This window comes from Puntigrus tetrazona, chromosome 25 (genome assembly GCF_018831695.1).
Source record: "Puntigrus tetrazona isolate hp1 chromosome 25, ASM1883169v1, whole genome shotgun sequence".
Taxonomy (NCBI): domain Eukaryota; kingdom Metazoa; phylum Chordata; class Actinopteri; order Cypriniformes; family Cyprinidae; genus Puntigrus; species Puntigrus tetrazona.
The window spans coordinates 14956865-14979330 of NC_056723.1; the positions used below are offsets into that span (position 1 = coordinate 14956865).

The 22466-nt window shown below is 37.7% G+C and overlaps 2 protein-coding genes across 2 annotated transcripts in view; one reads left to right on the forward strand and one right to left on the reverse strand.

Annotated features, from left to right (window-relative positions):
• The window catches only part of ptprjb.2 (protein tyrosine phosphatase receptor type Jb, tandem duplicate 2), a 69539-nt gene that overhangs the window by 3410 nt on the left and 43663 nt on the right, over positions 1-22466 (reverse strand). The window lies entirely within an intron of this gene.
• LOC122330580 (pleckstrin homology-like domain family A member 2) lies at positions 12475-13718 on the forward strand. Its single transcript, XM_043227722.1, has 2 exons — positions 12475-13067; positions 13385-13718. Exon 1 carries the CDS (start codon positions 12516-12518, stop codon positions 13038-13040), a length of 525 nt encoding a protein of 174 aa, XP_043083657.1. The 5' UTR covers positions 12475-12515; the 3' UTR covers positions 13041-13067; positions 13385-13718.

Consider the following 22466-nt stretch of genomic DNA (forward strand, 5'->3'; position numbering starts at 1 on the left):
GAAAAAATCTCTCTGACTGACTATAGTTAAACTGATCTGAAATGTTTAATATACTTTGTGTGCTTTGCATTGAAGCTTTAATTGAAATAAAAAAAGTATTTTTAATAGATACAATTTTGTGTTAAGACTCCCTACAACAGAGTCAATTTTACTAGATTTTTACTATTTTTTTTTTAAAATTGTGGACAATAAAAAAAGCGTAAAAATCTATGTGGGTTGTTTAATTTAGAATAATAACACTGAAGATATTGTAAATGCTTAATGTGTTGCCCAGACCCTCTTGTAAATAAACATCACATTGATGTGTAATTTTATGCTGTTTTGCAGTACGAGGAGGATCTTGAAGAGGGAGGAGAGGAGGAGGTGGGAATCTTTTAATGGACCCTGATCATTTCATAATGCTCCAACATTTACGGCAATTGCAGTGTGACAGCAGATGATTGTTTGTCATTCAGGATCTGGATGGCCAGAGAAGGTGAAAGAAGAAGAAGGATGAGGAGATTTTGATCCTACGGTGAAGCATTTGTCAAACTATCAATTATTCTAAAAAAAAGCAGCATGTAATTAGCTGGGGTTATACTTTTTTCTAAATATTTCAATCAAATTCATCACAAATTTGAGAGGTTCTGCATACTGGTGGATGCTGTATGCTGCTTACTGTATTATTCTGTATATTTATATGATTATATAGAGCAACAAATTAGTATGCAGTGCACAGCTTACTGGTTGCTGTGTATTTTATGTACAAACACAGTCGTCTCTTAATCTGCTGCATTGAGTAGATCTTTATTGAGGATGTGGGTTTGATTGAGTTGGTCTGGATCGAAAGCATTAACTTTGTAGCCGTGATCTGCACCGCACCTACTATTCGACCTGTGTTTTGCCCCTTCCTTTTACAGGCATAATTCATTTCTCACTTCATCACATTTCTAGAGTAAGAGACACACAGAAGGGATGTGGCGCTGTTTCAATAAATATCTATTCCGATCACGCCTCCCTTCATTGTTTTAGCCTTTTTTCCTCTGTTTCGCTCTTGTGTCACTTTCACACGAAGGTTTATTAAAGTGCATGAAACAGCATTAACTATTTTGTTCGCGTATAGATACTGAAAGAACACTTGCCATGATAAGCGTACAGCATAGTTTAAAACAACGGGACGTGGCGTAGAATCTGCCCAGAATTCACGCAGCTAATAACATTGACTTACAATAACTTGTGGTAGCTTAAATGTTTCACGATTTTATACTTGCGATTCCAGTAAAATCATTTCAAATTTGATGCTCTGCCTACAGATTCTCAAAATGGTTAGGACTTGGGCAGGAAGGGCTGAAAAAAAGTCACCTGCAGAATAACTTCGGCAATTGAGTTAACATCAGTTCTGTAACATGAGTAGCTATTAAAGGGATGTCTTAGAGATGCAGGGCTTTTATTATGTAATAAATTACGCATAATTAACTTATGAAATAGTAATGCAAATAAGTAATACTTATAAATGTAACTTCCAAGTAAAATAAATGTCTTTTTATCTTTTTTGGCTGATAAATACAGAAAGTATTTAATGTTGCCAAACTAGCAAATCTGAACTTAGATGGCAGGCGCTCAATACTACTAGAGAGTGTTTACTATGGTGAAGTATTTTAAAAGCCAAAAGTGCAGCATGGAAAAAATCACAGCGGATCAACCAGGATCTGACAAACAAGTGAAAGTGTGAAGATGACATGACAGACTAAACACAGAACTCCCACTCACTAACAACACTTTATAGGTGGAAGTGTGTAATGATTTTAATATTAAGTGGTGAGACATATCAATTTCCTGTCTTGATCGTGTGTGCAGTAGTTGGGTAGGTTCTGGAGTAAAAATGGTGTTTTACCATTTTTACAATAATAAAAGATTTATTGATACTAGAGCGATTTCTTCCTGGAACCAGCGCTACTAAAAAAGTGACAGGTACTAATGCCAGCCCTGTAAGTAGGATTTATAATTTAAGGCTAATTGCAACCAATGACAGATGGGAAGTGGGCCAAGCCTGTTCGAAAATAATAGTAACTGCGCTATTAGGGTTAATGCAGAAATTACACACTTCCTTTTACCAAAGCATGCATTTATAAACCAAACCATACGTCAGGCAATCATTTGCTACCTGTTGCACAATGCCTGAAATAATATTACTAATACACCTTTTTGTGTTTTATCTCTACCTCGTTGTACTGCCAGAAAGACCCTCCTCCTGCAAAGTGTTTCAAACAGCAGTAAGACCGACGAGGCAGATAGCCACGGCACAACTCGGCTATCCGTCAGGCAAATGAATGCGGCGATGGGCGCAGGCCTCCCCATTTCACCGTGGGCTCGCATACACTAATGCAATAGGAACAAGAGCGCTGTTTAGGAAATGCATGTTTGTTTGTTTGTTTATTTCTCTACTGTTTACTTTTGGGGTGACCTCAGTGTTCTCATTCATAAGTCGTGTGATTTGGCGGCTCAAAGCGCCAACCTCAAAGCGGATAGCGATGTAAAGGCGTGCTGAGTTTTCTTTTATTTTCTATATTTGACATTAGAGCTGAGTATGCAGAGAGGTCTAGCCAGAAGTTGCCACTGCGTGTTTTGAATTCTTAGCGTCCATATGCAACACGTGGCCATTTTTGCAACCTGGCAGGTTTTGGACACTCCCCAGGCGATCACGAGCTCCCAGGCGTCGTCCAGTGTAGCATTACTCAGGGTTTCTTTTGCCAACAAAGCCGAACCTGCTGTCTTCGCGAATCGGACATGGCTTGATCTCCGATGCATAGCTGTTATGATGTAGTTCCGAAAGTGTTTTGATGCGGATCGTCCGGCTCATTGGTAGCGGACGATGTGGATTGCGGTAATGGGATATTTCTGATTCGATCTCCAGGGTTGGGCGTCATGAATTCCCCTCATCCCTGTTTGTGGCGTAAGCGCATATCCATACCCATGCCGCGTTGACAGCCCAGGATTTCAATCGTATTTTATTTACGCCATGGTTGTATGTCAGTTGGCATTGCATTCATGCACAGAGGTGCATCAGTATTGGGAATGATAACGAACAGATCTTAAAGCCATTGCAGGTTACTCTCCGTTTGAACTGCCTTAATGCGAGCGATAGCCTTATCTGGAACTTCTTTGGTTTCTCAGCATGGCATTGTTTCCATTTGTACAAAATAGACAAAAAGATTCTAATAGCAAATGTTGTGGTGTAAAAAGTCTTGCTCTTCTTTTTGTGAAATCTGATGCTGCTCGCCTGATGATAAAGCTGAAGGATAATATCAATGCCAATTACAGCACTTCAGACGATGGCATCAGGTTTCGTTCAGTACACGTAAAAACATCTGGAAGTTCTGCTGAAGCGTGACTTCTCTATTTCCCACACCTCATTGATCTCATTACATTTTATTCTGGCCTGTTTTAAGAGAAATATAATGCTTGAAATGACCGTGGAAGGCTATTATGTATGCGAGCATAATTAGGTGGAAATTAGAGCGGGGCTTGAACCCCACCAAACCAGATTCCAGAAAGTGCATCAGCTATGTGAGGAATCCCAACACTGAGGACTACTTCACCAATGTGAGGCTGCTTTGTGCGAAATGCTTGCCGGCATTCTCTTAGTACTCTCAAGTGTAGTAATCCCAGCTGGTTCAGATTCCAGAAAGCCGGATCGCTTCTGTGTGGGATCATTCCACCTTTGCAACTCACCTTCGTGAGTTCGGGGATGTAGTTGAAAATTATCTCAAAAAATCTTGCTATACTTCAGAGTGGAATGAAGAGAATTTGTCTCCTGCTTTTTATCATCATGGCACGGATGGAATCGCATTATTGTCATTCTAGTTTGCACGAAGCTTACGGGCATGAAAGTGGTCAGAAAAACTTCTCACGATTGTGATATGCAGACATAAGGATGTCTAATTAAGATGCAATTACTTCAAATTTGTAAACCCACATTTGATGAAGATTTAGAATCCTTTCAGAAAGATAAAAAGCTGTTTATTTTACATAAGCGGCCACCTTCATGGTCATGGCCATGTTGGGATCTGCCTAATACTTTTAATTTTTAGAAAATGCCATATTTATGTAGTTTATATGATGCTTCCTCCACACAATAGGTGTCAGTATAAAGTCCAAAACAATAAAAAATGCCACTGTACACTTTTATGGGGTAATAATGTTGATTTTTATGGCTTGTCGTATCCATATTTTTCTGAACCGGAAGTAAGTCTATGGCGAGGCTTCTGGTTCCGTTAGAAGCTATAGATAACTGACAAAAATAACGATGTGCAGTAAGCGGTAAAACTGTTTGCACTATATAAACGAAGTGTGTCTAAGATCAAACATTAAAATAACATAACGGCACACAAAAATGTTCAATATCAAGCAGCAGAATGAATCGTTTTGTCTGGATGAGACCAGAAGCTATATCCATAGAATTTAGAAAAGGGCGAGAAAAAGTTGGATGGGAAAGGGTTGTACAAGTTTTTAGCACACAGCAACAAAAAACTCAATGAACTTTGCACTACAGAACATGTACCGTCAATTGTTTACAGCCACAAATTATAGTGCAACACTGAACAAATGCATATGAAGACAGAACAAAGAATCTGTTATCCAGTGTGTTCTGCGGTCTCTGAGAAACTTCTAACACCCCCACAGTTTCAAATGTCGCGTCCATTGTGGTCTCGGCTCCCTCCTGTCGCATACATGAAAACACCCTTTCATTCTCAATTAAATATTTTTACATAATATTCAATTTCTCTCAAATTATAATGTTACTTTCACTGTATGTGGCACCTTCACAAATAGGGCACAAAACAGAGAGTTATATCTTAAATAATGTGATATAACTTTTTGGTACAAGGAGTTGCCTTCAAAACTGCAGATTGAGCTTGATTTCATGGGGTTGAATTTAGAAACATCTGTTTAAAAGCAGATGTTCGTTAATTTCTTTGTGTGGTAATTTTACAAAAAAGGGAGGGGATAACACGGTAATGGTTGATTTCAATGTTGTTAAATTACTGTAGCCACTTGTTTATCCAAATTATGTTACCAGTTTTATAGAATTTATGCGATAACAAGGTTGATTTTAATACTTGTAACTATATTACATCCTGGGTGACAAATTACAAATGATGAAAATATGAAGTGGTTACAGGGTTGATTTTAATATCTTTATATTATTTTAACTTGTTCATCCAAATTAAGTTACTTCTAGCAAATTCCACGAAAAATTGTTCCCGGTATTATGGAATTACATTTTGTGTTATGTGGTAACAAGGTTTATTATTTTGCGTATTATATTGGATCTCCAGTGTGTGCCCTTTCAATGAAAACCTTGAACAGACCTAGACCTAGAACAGACCTTTTGTTTGTCGTTGAAGTTAATGTGTTTGTCCTCAGTGGATTAACACCACTTCACCCCAAAACTCAAGAGCTTCAAGTCTTCAGGTCCTAAATCCTTCCCTGCAGTCACACTTGACAGTGACCACATTCTTCCCCAGCTTCCCTTGTAGTCATACTCCCTTTGCCTTTTTATGGCTGCCAGTTTGCTTGACCAGCCCTCACTGAAACCACAGAAACTCTTGTGTAGAGGTCCTTTAATGTCCCATAGCGGAAACAACCGATCCTTAGAACTCAACAGAAGAGAGAGATTTGTGTTTTGTCTTGGATGGGCAGTCTTAAAATAAATGCCTTATTGTAACATGTAGATGTCTGATAATTCAAGACGGCACCATATAAGCCAACTACACTAAATGACTGCACTGTAATACAGAAAGCAATGAAGAAGTTCTATTAAGATCTCTGTTATGGAAAATGATATACCAGTTACTCATATTGTCTCCATCTGGTAGTTCTGGTACGTAAATCCACATCCCATCGTATTAACTTGCACACAGCTGCCTCGGATGACGCCGTTTTATCTCTGCTGACAGTTACCATCACTGGGTATAAAAATATGTTACTACTGTGTACAGTATGTTTCACAGATTTAAACTCTGCAAAATTCTGTCTGATTATTTCTAGAGCTGTTTGGTCTCCATCCAGGGCTACATTAATGCAGAGGCTTACCTGGAATTAAACTCAGGGCCCATAAGCTAAAGAAGGTCCCCACTGCTGTATGACATATTGAGATTGATTCACGACAGTTTACAATGTGCTGGCCAATTTAGGCACTTTTTTGTCAATACAGTCTTAATGAAGGTTCTTTATTGTCATCTTGTTGTTCAATGTAGACTCTTTAACATCCACAGAATCTTCCAATGGCACAAAAGGCTATTTACTGTGAAGAAAGATTCTTTGGATATTTTTCCATAAAAATGCCTCTAATCAAATGCAGAAAAGTCAAATTGTTCTGCATGTTTAAACAAACTTCAATATGCAGCAGCTAGAGTTCTTACTAGAACCAAAAGTATGAACAATAAGCCCAGTTCTGCCAGCACTGCACTGGATCCCTAATAAACATTTAAAATTTAAAAGCCCTGAATGGCACCTCAGTACTTGAGTCCTATACGGGTCCTATACAGATTATAGTCCTCCACGTCCACTGTTTTCTTAAAACTCTGGAGATTTGATAATACCTTGCATATCAATATCAACTGCAGGCAGCAGATTCTTTTTCTATTTAGTGCCCAACCTTGGGAACAGTCTCCTAACACTGTTCAGGAGGCAGACACACTCTGTCAGTTTAAAGTTAGTTCACCCCAAAATGAAAATTCTGTCATTAATTACTCACCTTCAAGTTGTTCCAAACCCTTATTATAAGGCATGCATATGTGTTGCAATACTCTCCAGAATGGCAGAAGACATAACTCGGGAGAATTTGTGTAAATTGTTATTTTGGCTAAACAAAAACAAGTATTTTCTAGCATTGAAAAACTGAGCCACTGATGTATTTTACTGTTTTACTGATGTATTTACTATATTTACAATATTTCTGGATCTGAGATCATTTCAGTTGTGTTGCTGTCTTTGGAGAATCAGATGGCTCTCAGATTTCATTAAAAATATCTTTGAGATTTTGAGTTTAGAAACGCACATGAGGGTGAGTAACCTGGATTACACATTTCTAAAATTCAAATCTGTTAAACCATTGTTAGGGCGCCTTAACTTCCCCATAACACATAATGTATTTGTCCGTGGTAGGAATAATGGAAGCTATGCTAGTATTAGTCTCTCTCTGTCTTATTCCGAGGTCTCTTTAGCCACACCAGATCCAGTCTGTATCCCGCCAAATGGTGGATCAGGAACTAGAGATGACCTCTACATCCCTGAATGTCAGTGGAGACCAGGAGACAGATCCCCAGTAAAGACCTTGTCTCCTAGACAGCCATCGGGACAAAGCCACGGGAACCATATTCCAAGCCACTGGACAATATTCACCCTCAATATATCTTTTAGTTTATAAGTTTAGTTGGGGACACTTAAATTTTAGCTATATTATCTACATTGAAGGTAAATAAATGATAAACACTTTTGTTTATGGGGTGAATCATCCCAATCTTAATAAATATATTGAATTTACAAATACCATTAAATAGCCTTACATAATATCTGCACACACTGAAGCTGGAATGACTTCAGTAATCTTAAGATATAAATGTTGAGTCAGTCGGTATTGTTAATTAATTCATGGAAATGTTAAGTGCTCTTATTAAAACAATAGAGCAGCATTACTTGCTCGACATGCTCTATACAAAGCAACTTACAATAAAACTTGAGGAACAGGCTTTAACCAGTGATTAAATGTCTTCTACAATCTACTCCATAAATCACTCTCACTTGGAAATCAAATGAAAATACCAGTTTAGATCCTTTTTCACCAATCCATGTTTATTTAACCGTTCGGCAATGTCATTGCTTTTCAACGTATGAAAAATGATAGATTGCGAGAAAAATGGTAGTCATATTTTGCTCAGGACACTGAGGCACGCCCATAAATCTTTCTGAACGTTACAGTGAGTGTGAATGAAATGAATGAGGTTTTGTGTAGGGTGTAGCAGGGTTTATCTGATTCATGCTGAAGTCTTTAAGCATTCTTGAAGTGTGTTAACGCTTGGCTGCAAATGAAGACATTTTCTTTTTTCGCTCTGCATTACGATAAATTACGTTTTTATTGAACTGGTTTTCTGAAATCGATGCCATGCATAGATGCAAATTCGAAAATGGTAATAGTGTAGTGTATTACAGATTCAGATTAACAATTGAAGCAATTTTGGTTTTCCCAGGTAAAAGTGAAGAGACTGTAATCAAATGTAATCAAATTACAGTTTTAAAGCAATTAGTCATTTGTAGTGGACTACTTTTTTACTTAACTTACCTAAATCTGCTAGTGACGAGAGTCTTTGTTGAGTCATTGAATCACTAAACCTTTCACCGGAAAGATTTGTCTTTGAGGCGTGCCATTCACAACCTCAACAAGTTTTCAAAAGTTCTGTAATAGTGCTCAATGACACAAATGTATTCTTTATTAAGCAGATATGCTACTCAGCATAACAAAAACAAAAAAATATATCATTAAACGAATAAAAAAAATGTTATTACATAATTTGAATAGTGAGCTGAGCTATAATAAAGAGATTGCCTGCTCTCGTTTAGTCCACTGTAGATTCTTGTCCAAGATCAAGATGCCTCATTTACTCGAGTTCATTCATAAATGATGAATTTGTTGAAATAAAAGGCGTATTCGTTCAGTAGGTTCAACCAATACTTCTTCACAATGTACAAAAAAATCGTCAGCTGTGGTTGCCAGAATAATTTAGTAGAAAATGCAAAAAAAACTGTAAATTTTACAGTATAAAACCGTAATTTACAAACAAGAAAATGTGTATGTTAACCAGCAAAATCAACAACGCAAATGCTGTTGCTATCTGTTTTGTACCTTTAACACACTGACAACCGACATGCAAGTGGTAAAAGAGAAACAGTGAAGAATCAAAGCCCAACACAAACAGTTTACGATTATCGTTTATTCAGGCATTTTCTGTATTTTTCACGATGGCCCAGCGACTTGTTTCTGGAGTCGTGCATGGAGTTAGGTTTATATTAAGAGCTATCCGGCTTTGTTATGGCACTTGGCTTCTTGACTCGCGTGTGTCAGCACTTCTCATCCCTGTGCATTGTTTCACAATAGTTTCTCATACCTCCCTTGGACGTTTATGCCATTTGTTCTTTTTCCACGATACGGCTGCACTTGCTCTGGCTTCGTCAGACCTGGCTTATCTGAACAATGCTTCAAATAACCCAGGACTCAACGCTGTATGTTCTGCCCGAGAGGAGGCTCGACGTTATGAGCGAGAGGAAAGAGCTGAAGCTTTTTTGTGAGAGATCAAGCCTGGAGATCAAGATGCCAAAAATAGTTGCCCCAAACAATTGGAGAGGAGAGCTCTTGACAGAGATAGGGCTTTGACAGGCGAGGAATCCTGCTTGAGAAGCGTCAGGTAACAGCTGCAGTGTTGTTGTGGCACTGTGGTGCTCAGGCCTTTCTTTCACAAATAACACCGTCTCAGAACTGGGTTCAACCTAATCGGCCTGGCGAGAAATTTCAAATAGGTTCTTTTAACGGAAAAATGGCGCGTCAGATGGTTACATCGTAATAAATATCATTTTAATCTGATATAAAGTCCATTTCATTAAAGTAATTATTTTCATTTTAAAAGTTTTAGTCTCATTTGCCAAAATATTTAATTGGAATTTTCTTGAAGTGATGTTTTGCTCATACAGAAAATTCAAAAAACATTTTAAATAATCTATTTTGGATTTATTTATTTTTTTAGCGTTGCTTTTTATTATTTATATATCTATACTCTGTTAAATGAAACTTTTACATTTTTACTTCAGTTATAATTTTTATTTAAAATTAGATTTTTATGATTTTTATTTTAATTATTATTAACTTATTTCATTAATCTTTATTTCAATCAGTGGATACAGTTTTAATAGTATGGTGGTGTTATGCTGTACTGGACCTAAAAATAAATTATATTGTATAAATTATGCTATATAAATATATTATAAAAATAAAAATATTGTAATATGTTTGTATATATGAATAGTGTAATATTTAATATATTTATATATATATATATATATATATATATATATATATATATATATATATATATATAAATTTATATTTAAAATATTTTATATACATTTCACGACTATCCTCTGTATTGAGTCCAGATTTCGATTAGGTTAGTTTCAACACGAGAGAAAAATCTACATTCAACACTCAGTTTGAACAAATAAAATCTTTTCTTGATCAAAACATCCATAACAGAAATATAAATGAATTGTGTTGGATTAACATGATTCATTTTATCATTTCAAAACCTGCTATGTCCATATTTTCAGTGTAGGCGTGTAAAAATACACATTTTTACATACTTAACATGATGTGCTTTTTCATGAATCGCTTCTCGTCCATGAAGATTTTAATCGAAGGAAATGAATATTCCCTAACTAATGTCTAAAATGCCATATTACCGTATTAAACTAGATTCTTTTCTCCCATGCAGTGACACAGTTATGCAACATTTGATCTATTAAACTCAAGAAGCTTTTGTGAAGTGAAGGTGGAGGCTGATTACGGTATGAATCACATCGTTGTAGTTATTCATAAACAGGGCAGCCGTGAACCGGGCTTGAACAGACACGATTAGTTCTGTATAAAGTCCAAATAATTCTACAAGGCCGCAAAACAAAAATCCCTCCCACGTTCGATTGGAAATCACCCGAAAAATCCAGCTTACAAAGCAGTCTAAACTTCCTTTCTCAGATCCACCGATGTCCCAAAACCTTGATACGACTTCCTACTGATAATGAGCTCACTGCCGGGAATCAAAAATACGCCCACCTTCGCGCCAAATAGAGACAAAGCGCTTTCCCGCATCCGAAATGATCGATCGCGCTATAGGCTGAGATGGGATCAGAAGTGACCTCCGGCCGGAGCTAGAATGAGGTGGCAAAATCCCAACACTCCTTGTTTGGAAGGACTCCTCCCTCGGGAATCAACGGGACCGACGTGAGTCATCCGGCAGACATGCCTCGTTTCTTTATGACGACACACACACACACACACACACACACACACACTGGCTGTAACCATAATACAGCCCACTGACGGGGAGTGGAAATGAAAGGAAAGGGTAGGATGGTTCCTCAAAGGATCTTTGATAGGATTGGGCTGGATTGTGGAACTGCTGCTTTAAAAGAGCAAAAGTGTAGGAAGAAAACGACTTTATGCAGTCATACTTTACATTACTTCATTAATAAGTTACTCAAGCCTTTGTTTGAGGAATAGTTGTAAAAGCTCATAATGCATCACACCCATAAATCCTCTCCATACACATGTAAGCTCATATTATACATCTTTATAACCATCGGGATGTGAAGCAATGCTTGCTTTACACCCACATGCTGTACAGGAGACAGTAATAAAACAAAATTTAAATATTCTGACTTACTTAGAGAATGTGAGTCATTATTGAAATCAGGTCATGATACTATCTATCTATCTATCTATCTATCTATCTATCTATCTATCTATTTTAGATATGAATATTTATATTACAGAAAATCTGTTTTCTTGTTTTTGACTTATCACAGTTGTGCAAATCTATTTCACGGTCTTTAATGAGAAAAAAATGCTTTTGCGCTTTCTTTACTTTTATATCAGTTTCAAGTAAATGCTTTCTTTAAATAGTTGGTTATTAATTTAAAATTAATATAGCGATTGAAATGTTTTCAAAAGATAGGTTATGCTGTGTGTCACAGCACCGTCTGTGATATCTGAAAGAAAAGGAGTTTGAGAAGTCCCTTGTATGCTAAAAGCGACTTTGTAAATGCATTTATTATTTTAATTAAAATAATAATTCAGAGTAATTGATAATTTTTTCTAGATTTTTATGTCATGGTTGTGCGCTAAGTGTTGTGTGTGTATATATATATATATATATATATATATATATATATATATATATATATATATATATATATGCATGCATGTGTGTTACAATGCTAATTAAATATGTTATTTTATTATTTTAATTAAAATTATAATAATAATATTATAAAATGAATGCATTATTTTTTTAAACATATGTACAATTATATTACTAAATTATATTGCATTTACTAATATAACAGCAATTCTATTACATTAATAAATAATTAAAATAAATAATAATGAAATAACTATTGATTATATTTTAAAAATCGCCTACAAATGACCGTAAGCTACGTTATTATTCTATTCTATTCTTTACTGTAGAACGCTGAAGTTTTTGTGATCGATTCGGATTCTTCGTAAATCCTTCCGACCGCATGAGAATCTGAGTTCGGGCATGTTTCGAGCCGTAGAGTTTTCTCCGGGTCGCGGCCGCCCACGCGCCTCCGTTCACGCTCGGGCAACAGTTGTCGTGACGTCACGAGGACGGGCGCACGCGCTCCTAAATCCGGGGCCGGTCTCCGCCGCATCTCACTCGCGTCTGCCTGGATTTTACGCACGCATGAAGAAGCACAGCGTCGGTCGGCGGCTTCAGCGGAGATTATACGCAGCTCTGGGCCATTCGTACTCCTGTCTCCTCGTCCGCGACCCGAGCGTTGCCAAAAGCGCCACGGCAATGACGGGCTACGAGATCTCCCACGTCCTGAAGGAAGGAGAGCTGGAGAAGAGGAGCGACAGCCTCCTCCAGTTCTGGAAGAGGAAGACCTGCGTCCTCACCACGGACAGCCTGAACATCTACACGGACAGCCAGAAGAAGAACAAGAGCAAAGAGCTCAAGCTGCAGGCCATCAAGAAGGTGGACTGCGTGGAGCGCACCGGGAAGTTCGTGTACTTCACGATCGTGACCACGGACAATAAGGAGATTGACTTCAGGTGCCCGGGAGAGGAGAACTGCTGGAACGCCGTGATTACGATGGCTCTGATCGACTTTCAGAACAGAAAAGCCATTCAGGACTTCAAAACGCGGCAGGAATCGGAGAACACGTCTTTGGGGCAGCAGGAGAGATGCAAGGCGAGAGCGCCTTGAGATGTTCCCCGAACCGAGCCTGACAAGGTGAGAATGAACCAGCTGCTTCTGCACTCTTAAAAATAAAGGTTCTTCCATTGGCGTCGAAGAACATTCACCAGGTGGAACCTTTTCATTCCGCGAAAGGTTCTTTAGATGTTCTTCACGCAATTCTTTTCAAGTTCTAATTCCAAAATTCCTTTCGGAACCTTTATTTTTAAGAGCCTATCGCCGAAATATGGATATCTGTTGAACAAAGGAGCTTTGTTTGGTGTATCTGGTAGGATTTAGACCTACATCCAAGCTAGCAAAGGAAAACCTGAATGACTGAATTCTCTTTTTTTTTTTTTTTTTGATTCGTTTAGAGATACAGCGAACCGAATCTTGAAGCTCGGACCAAAGCGAAGCGCGTCGGCATGTCCGAAAGGAGCCCGTGTGCTCGGAGTCCGGACTGTCACTGAGCCGGTCCGAGAAGGTCTTGGGGAACAAACCTGCGACGATTTCAACCCTGAAAAACACTCAATGTGACTGAATCCTTGAATCACTTTCTCAAGCGCCTCCACAAGGCTGCGGACGTGTACATGTAAAATGCACTTATTTATTTTTTACGAAAGGAACGCTGCAGACAGCCCCTGCCGATGTTGTATTAAGTTATTTCACGATGTATGTATTTATTTAAATAAATTTGCATAAAACCGAGTTTCTGCCTGGGCTTCATTTACGCGTGACGGCTTTTGATTTGATTCATTTCCTGACGCGACGGCTCCCTCGCGCGCTTCTCTCAAACAAGCCATTTCAAAATCCATTTGTATTTACATAAACGTTTTAATGGCTTTAATCGTCTTAGTGACCGTCTCAAACGTAGTTTATACAGTAATTAACGAATGCTGTTGTACATTCCCGTGTCGTAATTTTGCGACATTTACGACAGCATAACTAAAGCCGATGTAGAATTCCAGAAGTTTCGCTTGTTGCCTTTGCCGTGATGATGTTTCGCGGTGTAGTTGCAACACCTCGCTTATTTGTGAAAGGAAACCAGCCGTTTTTAAGGGAGTGGAAAGTCCTCGTAGTGAAGTGACTCGTTCATTCAGAAATGAGGCGTCATTGTGCGTCAGATGAAAACTCAATGGACCTGTTGTGCGGCGTGGCGTCGCGAGCCACACCGCCCGCGGCGTTCATCACACGCGAACGAGCCCTTAAAAGTAACGCAAGCGCTGGACGATGCCCCCTTCGGGTCCTTTTGATGCTTTATTGCGGCCGTAAAGCCGCGTCCGCCCTTATGGACAGGTGTGGAGCAGATAAGATCATAAAATGCGTGAACTACACCCGAACTACAATAAACGCCGCCGTCTTATCAAGCCCAGATCCCATAAATCACGTGATCACAGGAAACCGCTCAATAATGTCATTTGTCCCAACAGCATTAAAACTCATTTCCTATATCCAATTGATGTTTCTCATTAGATGTAAGTGGTCATTACACGCCTTTGGTTGTATGTTACGTGGTTTTTAGTGACGGTGGAGTAAAGTGAGAAAGGCCGAGCTCTCGGTGGAGTTAGGCAGCTTTACAGATCACGGAGGCTGGGCTTTGAAGTCGTCCCCCAGCTGCTCTACGGATCAAAGAGACACTCTGATCTAAGGAGCAGCGTCCAGTCAAGAAATACGTCTGGCTAATTTGCCCCTCGGCTCCGGGCTCAGGTTCACTGTGTGTTTTCTCGCGGGGCCTGGAGGTCTGGATGCGTGCGGATGTATGGATGGAGACATTTATAACCCGGGACCATAAACCCGGCATATGTCATCGCTATTTAAGGTCCTCTATCGTCTTATTGAGTTTTATTGTTATGACTCATTTTGAAAAAGTGGATGGGAACAGTATAAGACTGTTATGGCACTGATACTTCTAAAAACACATGAGATTATATATATATATATATATATATATATATATATATATATATATATATATATATATATATATATATATATATAACAACTATATACAGCTTGGCTTTGAGCTTACTTTTTGCTTTTACTAAGGGACACATTTTAATTAAAATGTTTTATGAGATATAAAAATACAGCTAGACGCGTTTTCTTTTCCATAAGCATTTAATTTAACAATTTTAGGTCAATTACGATTTTTAGTTAAATGCATTTCTGAAAATAATATTTTAGGCGCACATTATACAATAATAATAAGCATTGTGCTGGTCATGGCATTGAGTTCTGACATAGTTTAATTTAAAAACACTCAGGGTTTGAATAAAATTACATTATTATTAATAATACAAATCATTATTGTCATTATTTGTATTATCATCAGCATTATTTATTAAGTGTGTTTAATAAAAAATACCAATCATGTAGAATTGTTTCACATTGATTTAAAAATATATAATAAAGACAATTTTATTAAACACGTTTATTTTACTTTATTTAATTAGCACAATATATGTGTGTGTGTGTGTGTGTGTGTGTGTGTGTGAAGAGTTCATTAACACATTTTTATCTAATTTTGAAACCATTCTCAAAAATGGAATGATGAAAATAACGCGATTAAAACAAAAAATGTAAAAATGTACATGTAAAATGTAATAAAATGTAAAAATGTGGTTTTTGCAAATAAACACACACACACACATATATATATATATATATATATATATATATATATATAAATGAGTTTATTTACAAAACGTGTGTGTGTGTATGACATTGCACAAATAATTCATGCCACTATTATGCAGATACACAATGGTCCGTGTCTCAAGCAAACACTTTTGAGCGTGGAGCTTCCCAGTCACGCAGGTGAGACCGCAGAGAGCTGTATACTTAGGGTTGGGTTTACAGCGGATATGTATCTTTCATCCATATCTAAAAGATAAGCTGCGCCCTCCAGTCACTTGTTTGATCTTCAAACTGACATACCCTTCTGAATCATTACTGCAGTCCCAAGTCATCGTTTAGTGCTCAATCATGTGACTGCTCGCTGACTCTTGACAAAACTTTACCTCCTTTTAAATCCTTTGAAATCAATCATAGACGCTCACTAGAAAGTTTTAACAGAAGCGCGTCCCTTTATTTTTATTAAATTATGGCATAGTTACTCGGTTATTGTTACGGCTGTCCTCAAAGTACGGCTCGATTCATTCATCAGCTAGATTAAAATAAATACGTCTTTCTAATTTAGGATCCTCCCTGTGTGCTACTGTCGGTATTTACCATGTTTGATCATTTTTTGGTCTTTCAGACCTATATGGTAAAAGTATTTTGAGGGGAAGTCTTCACTTGAGTCATACCTTTCATTCTTTACCTGTGACCGAACGAGTTAAAACAGCCAATCAGAGACCGGGTGAAAGAATGTGACTCCTAGAGTGGCATTGAAACGTCTGCCTTCTATTGTAGAAGTGAAATGTTTATGTATAGAGGTATTGTGTCCTTTTTAGTTGTAATGCGCCCTGTCCGTTTTTTGCAGCAACGCTTCAATTCGTTGTGGGTATTCAAGTCTGTGCATAAATAACCTGAATGTTTGGCTTCAGGCATTTGAAACATTTAAAGCCACACTCAGATGCCGCCTAATAATTAAGATTGACTGACAAAGACTTCACAAGTATCTTCCTGTGAGATCAAATATCAGTGAAATTGTTTTTATGCAGCTTTTAAGTGTGTTTATTAAAAAATACATATTTTGGCCACACATTACTATCTAAATAATTTTGTGTGTTTAAAAAAATAAATAAAACATTGGGACAACTAACATTTTTATTAAGAATTTTTATTACATTTATTTTTTATGTTGTTGTTTTTTATTTAATTTAATTTAATTTCTTATTAATTTTTATGATTTTTTTATTAAATTATTTAATTGTAAATATCGCATTAGCTTATTTAATAAAAAGTGGAGACTTTTTTACTGTGATAAAAATTTCTGTGAAGCATTATAGTTAGTATATTTAGGAAAATTAGGACACATATTTAATAAGTATTTAATAAAAGGCATTTAGTAAAATATCGAGGACACAAATGTCAAATCCATTTCAAATCAACTTTAATGTCTTATTGTTATTGTAATAATTATTATTGTATCGTATAATAAAAAACAACAATTTGGCATAATGTATTATTTACATGTAAATATTAAGAACACAAATTCTCACTTTATTTACTGGTATATACTGTAGCCACATCCTAAATATCATTGTAAATGTTGACCACACTTTTATTATTTCTTTTTTTGTGAATTTCAAACCATGTGCATATAGCTTAAGTGTCCAAACATATTGAGTGACTCTGTCCTGTTCCACAAAATGTGGTAATTTTTAATAACATCTGTTATAAAACTACAGCATAAACGTATCATATTCTGCAGCTGTCTAAAAGCTAGAGAGAGCGAGAACGAGAATGAAAAAGTAAAACTAAATCTCTCAGAGGTAAAATTACATACATTTGCACTTTTACAGCCCAGCTCAAGTTGTTTGAGTAATGCATTATGACTCTGGGTGGAAAGTCCCTGGCACAAGCTTTTTTCAATATGTTCGACCTCTCGTTACTCAGCAGTTCTGTATTCTGGTTTTCGTGAATTAAGTAATGCAAACCTTGAACGGGCGTCTTTGGGTGTTACCCAGTCACAGAAAACCCCCCGATCAATTTCATGGGACATAAAAAGTCAGATAATGATTTTGATCAGTGATGACTAGTCTCGATCCTCCAGAGAAAATGCAATGATAGGTCGGTTGTGCACAGATTTTGGTGATGTATTATTACCTGGGGCAGCAATTGTCTATTTCGCAGATGAACGCACATGTGCTCACACCCACACGCAATTATAAAGGAAGCCACTACCTCATTTCCTCTTCTGACACTTTGTCCTGTTCTGTGGTCAGGAATGTCATGCACCTGTGCTAGGAGCAGCTGTGCCTTTTCTTATGAATTCATGATTTATGTTGCCACTGTTTAACTTGGGCTCGGTTGGGCTGTAAGAGTGAAAGCGTAGGAGGCATTTGCACATTAGGGTCCGGCCGCAGAGGATGTGCTCCATTGTATCCGAGATACAATAGCCTGTCTATTTATCTCTATTCTTTGGCGGGACGAACGTGAATGAAAATGAATGAAGGTCTGGGCAGGTTGTTAAATCGAAATGCCTGTAAAGCAATACATATGACCTCAACAGCTATCAAATACGGTTCAGATGGAATTTTGGGATTATACGATGTCTCCTTTCCATGTGAAGCTCCCCGAAGAGACTGTAATGGGATGTTTGGCGCAGTTCTGTTGCTACAATCACTGTAGACTGCAGACGATGAAATTCCTCCTATGGGAGATTTTTCAAGAACAGACTGTTATTTGATATAAGAGTCTGCATGGGAAACACAAATGGTACCCTTCCCATGGTAAGTAGTAAAATCAAACCCGGAAAAATTAAGCTGTTTATAAGTTCATATTCCACTCATATTCAATGGAATCCAGGACATACACCAACACAACTAGAAGACCATTTCTGGTGAACCTTAAAGGAACACTCCACTTTTTTTTGAAATAGGCACATTCTCTAACTCCCCCAGAGTCAAAAAGTTGAGTTTTACCAGTTTTGAATCCACTCAGCCGATCTCCGGGTCTGGCGATAAAGATTTTAGCATAGATTAGCACAGACCAGTGGAAAATTAAAAGTTTCTAGGCTGATATAACCAGGAACTATACTCTCATTCCACACTAATAATCAAGGAAGTTTGCTGCCGTACCATGGCCTCAGCAGGTGCAGAGTTATCACAGAGAGCCTGTGGAAAATAGTCCCCAGCTTGCAAGACAAGCTCCCTTTGCAAGCAAGAGGGTTTGACTGTTTTCAGGCACTGCGTGATATCACTTAGTACACGTTGTCTTCATCTGTGCAACCTGAGTATTTTGATTTTCAACCCAGGTGTAGTGCAAGCACATAAATCATGAGCTTTGCTTTATATTGCATGTCATCTACTCATACAGCACGAGTCAGTACCTTACAGAAATTGAACAGAAATTAATCAGTGTATACTATATGACCTTACTCGCAGAGCTCTTACCAGCTGGCCTAAATTACATTTAACCCCATCTGATTTTTGTCACCAGTGCAAACTCGAACCAGTCACAGTCAGGATGGGAGATGGACACTAACAAGGATGCTATAGACAGCAGCCTCTATCTATTGCACCACCATTACACTCACCCCCATCTGGGTCATGGCACCAATGAAACCGGTTCTAGTCAAACCATTTAAAACCAGCCGGTGAAGTGGACGCTAAAAAATATTCTTGAGGTGAAGGGAGTGATGTTTTACCTGCATAGCTCTTACCTGCTAGACTCAGTTACGCTCATCTGGGTCACGGCACCAATGCAGCCTGCTCCACTCAAACTAGGGACAAGGAGGGCACTAACAAGGATGCAAAACATGGCTGTATCATAAGACGCTAGTGTATCTCTTGAGTTTCTTCATAGCACTTACTAGCTGACCTCTATTGAATTTACATTAAGAGTAACATTCAGGCGCACTTTTTATCCTCATATATGTTGATAGCCAGTGCCAGTTCTAGATGAGTGTACACCATCTGGAGTTTACATTAGTTATTTCACCTTTGATATGCAAGACATCTACTTGCTGGCACGTTGACTCAAGCCGATCAAGTCAAATCTTCAGCCTCATTCAAAGACAGTGTTAATGAGCCAAGAGAAGCTCTGAGAGGATCCAGGAGAGGGTTGGGGATCAACTTCAACAGGCTGGGCAATGTCAGGGTCAGTCTTGCCTTTCTTACACCTCTCTGCTGCCATCCGCTCATGTCTCAGGTCTTGGAAAAAGCATAAGATTGTATTACAAACACACACAAGCTCAGTCCACCATCCCTGCCCCCAGCACATACATTTTTGTACATACTACACCCCCCACAGCTGTGCCTGAGGAGGCAGGGTCTTGTTTATCGTACCCAATGCAGCTGTCCATGACGACAACTGCAAGCGGAGGATTAAACAGAAGACGAGATGTAGCAAAAAAGGAGGAAATGTGACGGAAACAAGACGAAGGGGTGAAAACTAGTTCCTTTATTCTTGCTTATTAATTCGACAACTTTACCATGTATTCGATCTCAAAAGAGGTAAAAGTTTTTTCCCCCTATTAGCCAGAGGATCAGAAAGTACCATGTTTTTCAAAGTACATCCATGCTATGTGTCTGTGTGCAGCCAGAGCCAACAAAAGACAGTCTGAGGTGGTGTACAGAAAGCCAGAGGTTACAATTTCCATTTGTGTCGGTAGCAAGTTGTTAATTTAACCTGTGTGCAACGTTGGGATGTCACATAAAACATTTGTGAATAAGCACCGTTTCCATCCGACGAGACAAAGAGAACAAAACAATAACTTCCTGATAAACTGACATTAAATATCACAAATAAAAGTGGAAGAAGCCACTGAATATAATAATTTTGGTGACACTTTAGAATGGGTAAAGGCCAGTTCACACCAAGCACAATAATTATAAAGATATAGTTCTAAGAATTTAAAATAATTTTTAATATTAATGAATAGTAGAGTCCACACCACAAAAATAACTATGAAAGCACAAAGAAACAATATTGTTGGAAGCATTTTCAGAATGATTCTTTTCCGGGTGATGAATCGTTGACAGCCAATCAGAATTCTTCCTACTGTCACGAGAATTTAAAGCGGTAGACACATCTTAGCTTAGAATAAACAGACGATATCGTTTTGCTGGTGAGGACGCTAATATCGTTGTCTTTATAGTTATATTTATATGTATCGTGGTTGGTGTGAATGGGCCTAAACACTTGTTAACTATTAACTACGACTTTTCCCTCAATAAATTCTTACTTTGCTGCTTATTATTAGTTAGTAAGGTAGTTGTTTAGGTAAGGTAATGTAGAATAAGGCATTAATATGTGCTTAATTAGCACTATTAAATTGCAAATTTTCTAGTAGTATGCATGCTAATAAGAAACTAAAAGCTGTAATCATAAAATAAACCATAATTTTCATATATAACAAATTACTTCAAAATGCGCATCAAAAAGGGTGATATAAACATAGATAGTGGCTGCTTTTATAAAACAGCACACAAAAATTCCAGATAACCAACTACAACTTCCAATATGCCCATCCAGACACAAAGCCATGGTCAACATATTCATAAATGTCATGGAACAGAGATGGATTTCGTACATCACATGACAATGCCAAGATGGAAGATGTAGAATATTCACAAAGTAAGTTTACATTTATTAATTTTAGCTGACACTTTTACGAACGACAATGACAAACCCTGACAATATGTGAGTCAATGGAGAGCCATAAATATCATGTGACTAATCACTGTGGAGCTAACCACGGCAGTGTTGTTGGCCCCAGAAGAGCACACATAGTCTCAGTGCCATCAGAACAACAATAATGCCATTTCTTGATTAGATCACCGTGTTATTATAATCAAGCCTTACTTATGTTGCATAACTTAAGTTCACTTACATGTTGAGTTCACGGGCCTGTCCTGACATGTTGCATTTGGATACACCCAGGAAATCATACCGAAGTCCCACAACATAATACTTCCTGATATACTGGGTTCAGTTTTGGGCTGTCAACAAAGGGTTGAAGGTTCCTGCAAGATGCAATCCTTGAGCTATCAGCAAGGCACTCAGGTTACTCCAGTTGGATTGTCCTTAAAATAAGTGCAATGTAAGCTGCTTTAGGGAGATGTTTCTCCATTAAACCTCGCATTTAGGATAAGGATGGTTTTGTTGTTTATATGCAATGCTTAGAAGACATTTCTAACCGAAACATGTGCATTGTTTACATGAGATCTACTTGACCTCTTCACAGGCTACCTGGAAATCAAACCCACAACCTTAATATTGCACTACTGTTTGAGCTACAGGAACCAAGTCCTGACACAAGCAGCGATATAATTACAGAAACATACTTTGATAAACTCCTTTTTGTGGTAGATTCAAGAATGTGAGCATTAGAGATGCCAGCGGACCTTAAGATGTCCCCTTAGGGCTCTTTCAATGGTCACTTCTTTGAAAGACTCTGTGGCATGTCCTTGAACTGGTCTATGTAGAATACCTACAAGAGTAGTGACGGTATTGAATTTCGTCCATTTGTAAATCATCCTGTCAACTTATCAAGGACCAAGTGCTAAGAAGCCCTTTCAAGTCCTCCACAGATTCTTCTGAGGTCCTTTGATATCTCTTTCAGTATGGCACATCGACCCTGAGTAGGCTTCTATTGCAAAAATAGACAATCAAATTGCATGCTTGTATTTAAAATATGACCAGTGTTATCTTACTATCATTGAGATATTGATAGTTTTATTGTATTTAAGTTTATTTATATATATATATATATATATATATATATATATATATATATATATATATATATATATATATATATATATATAAACACACACAAACATG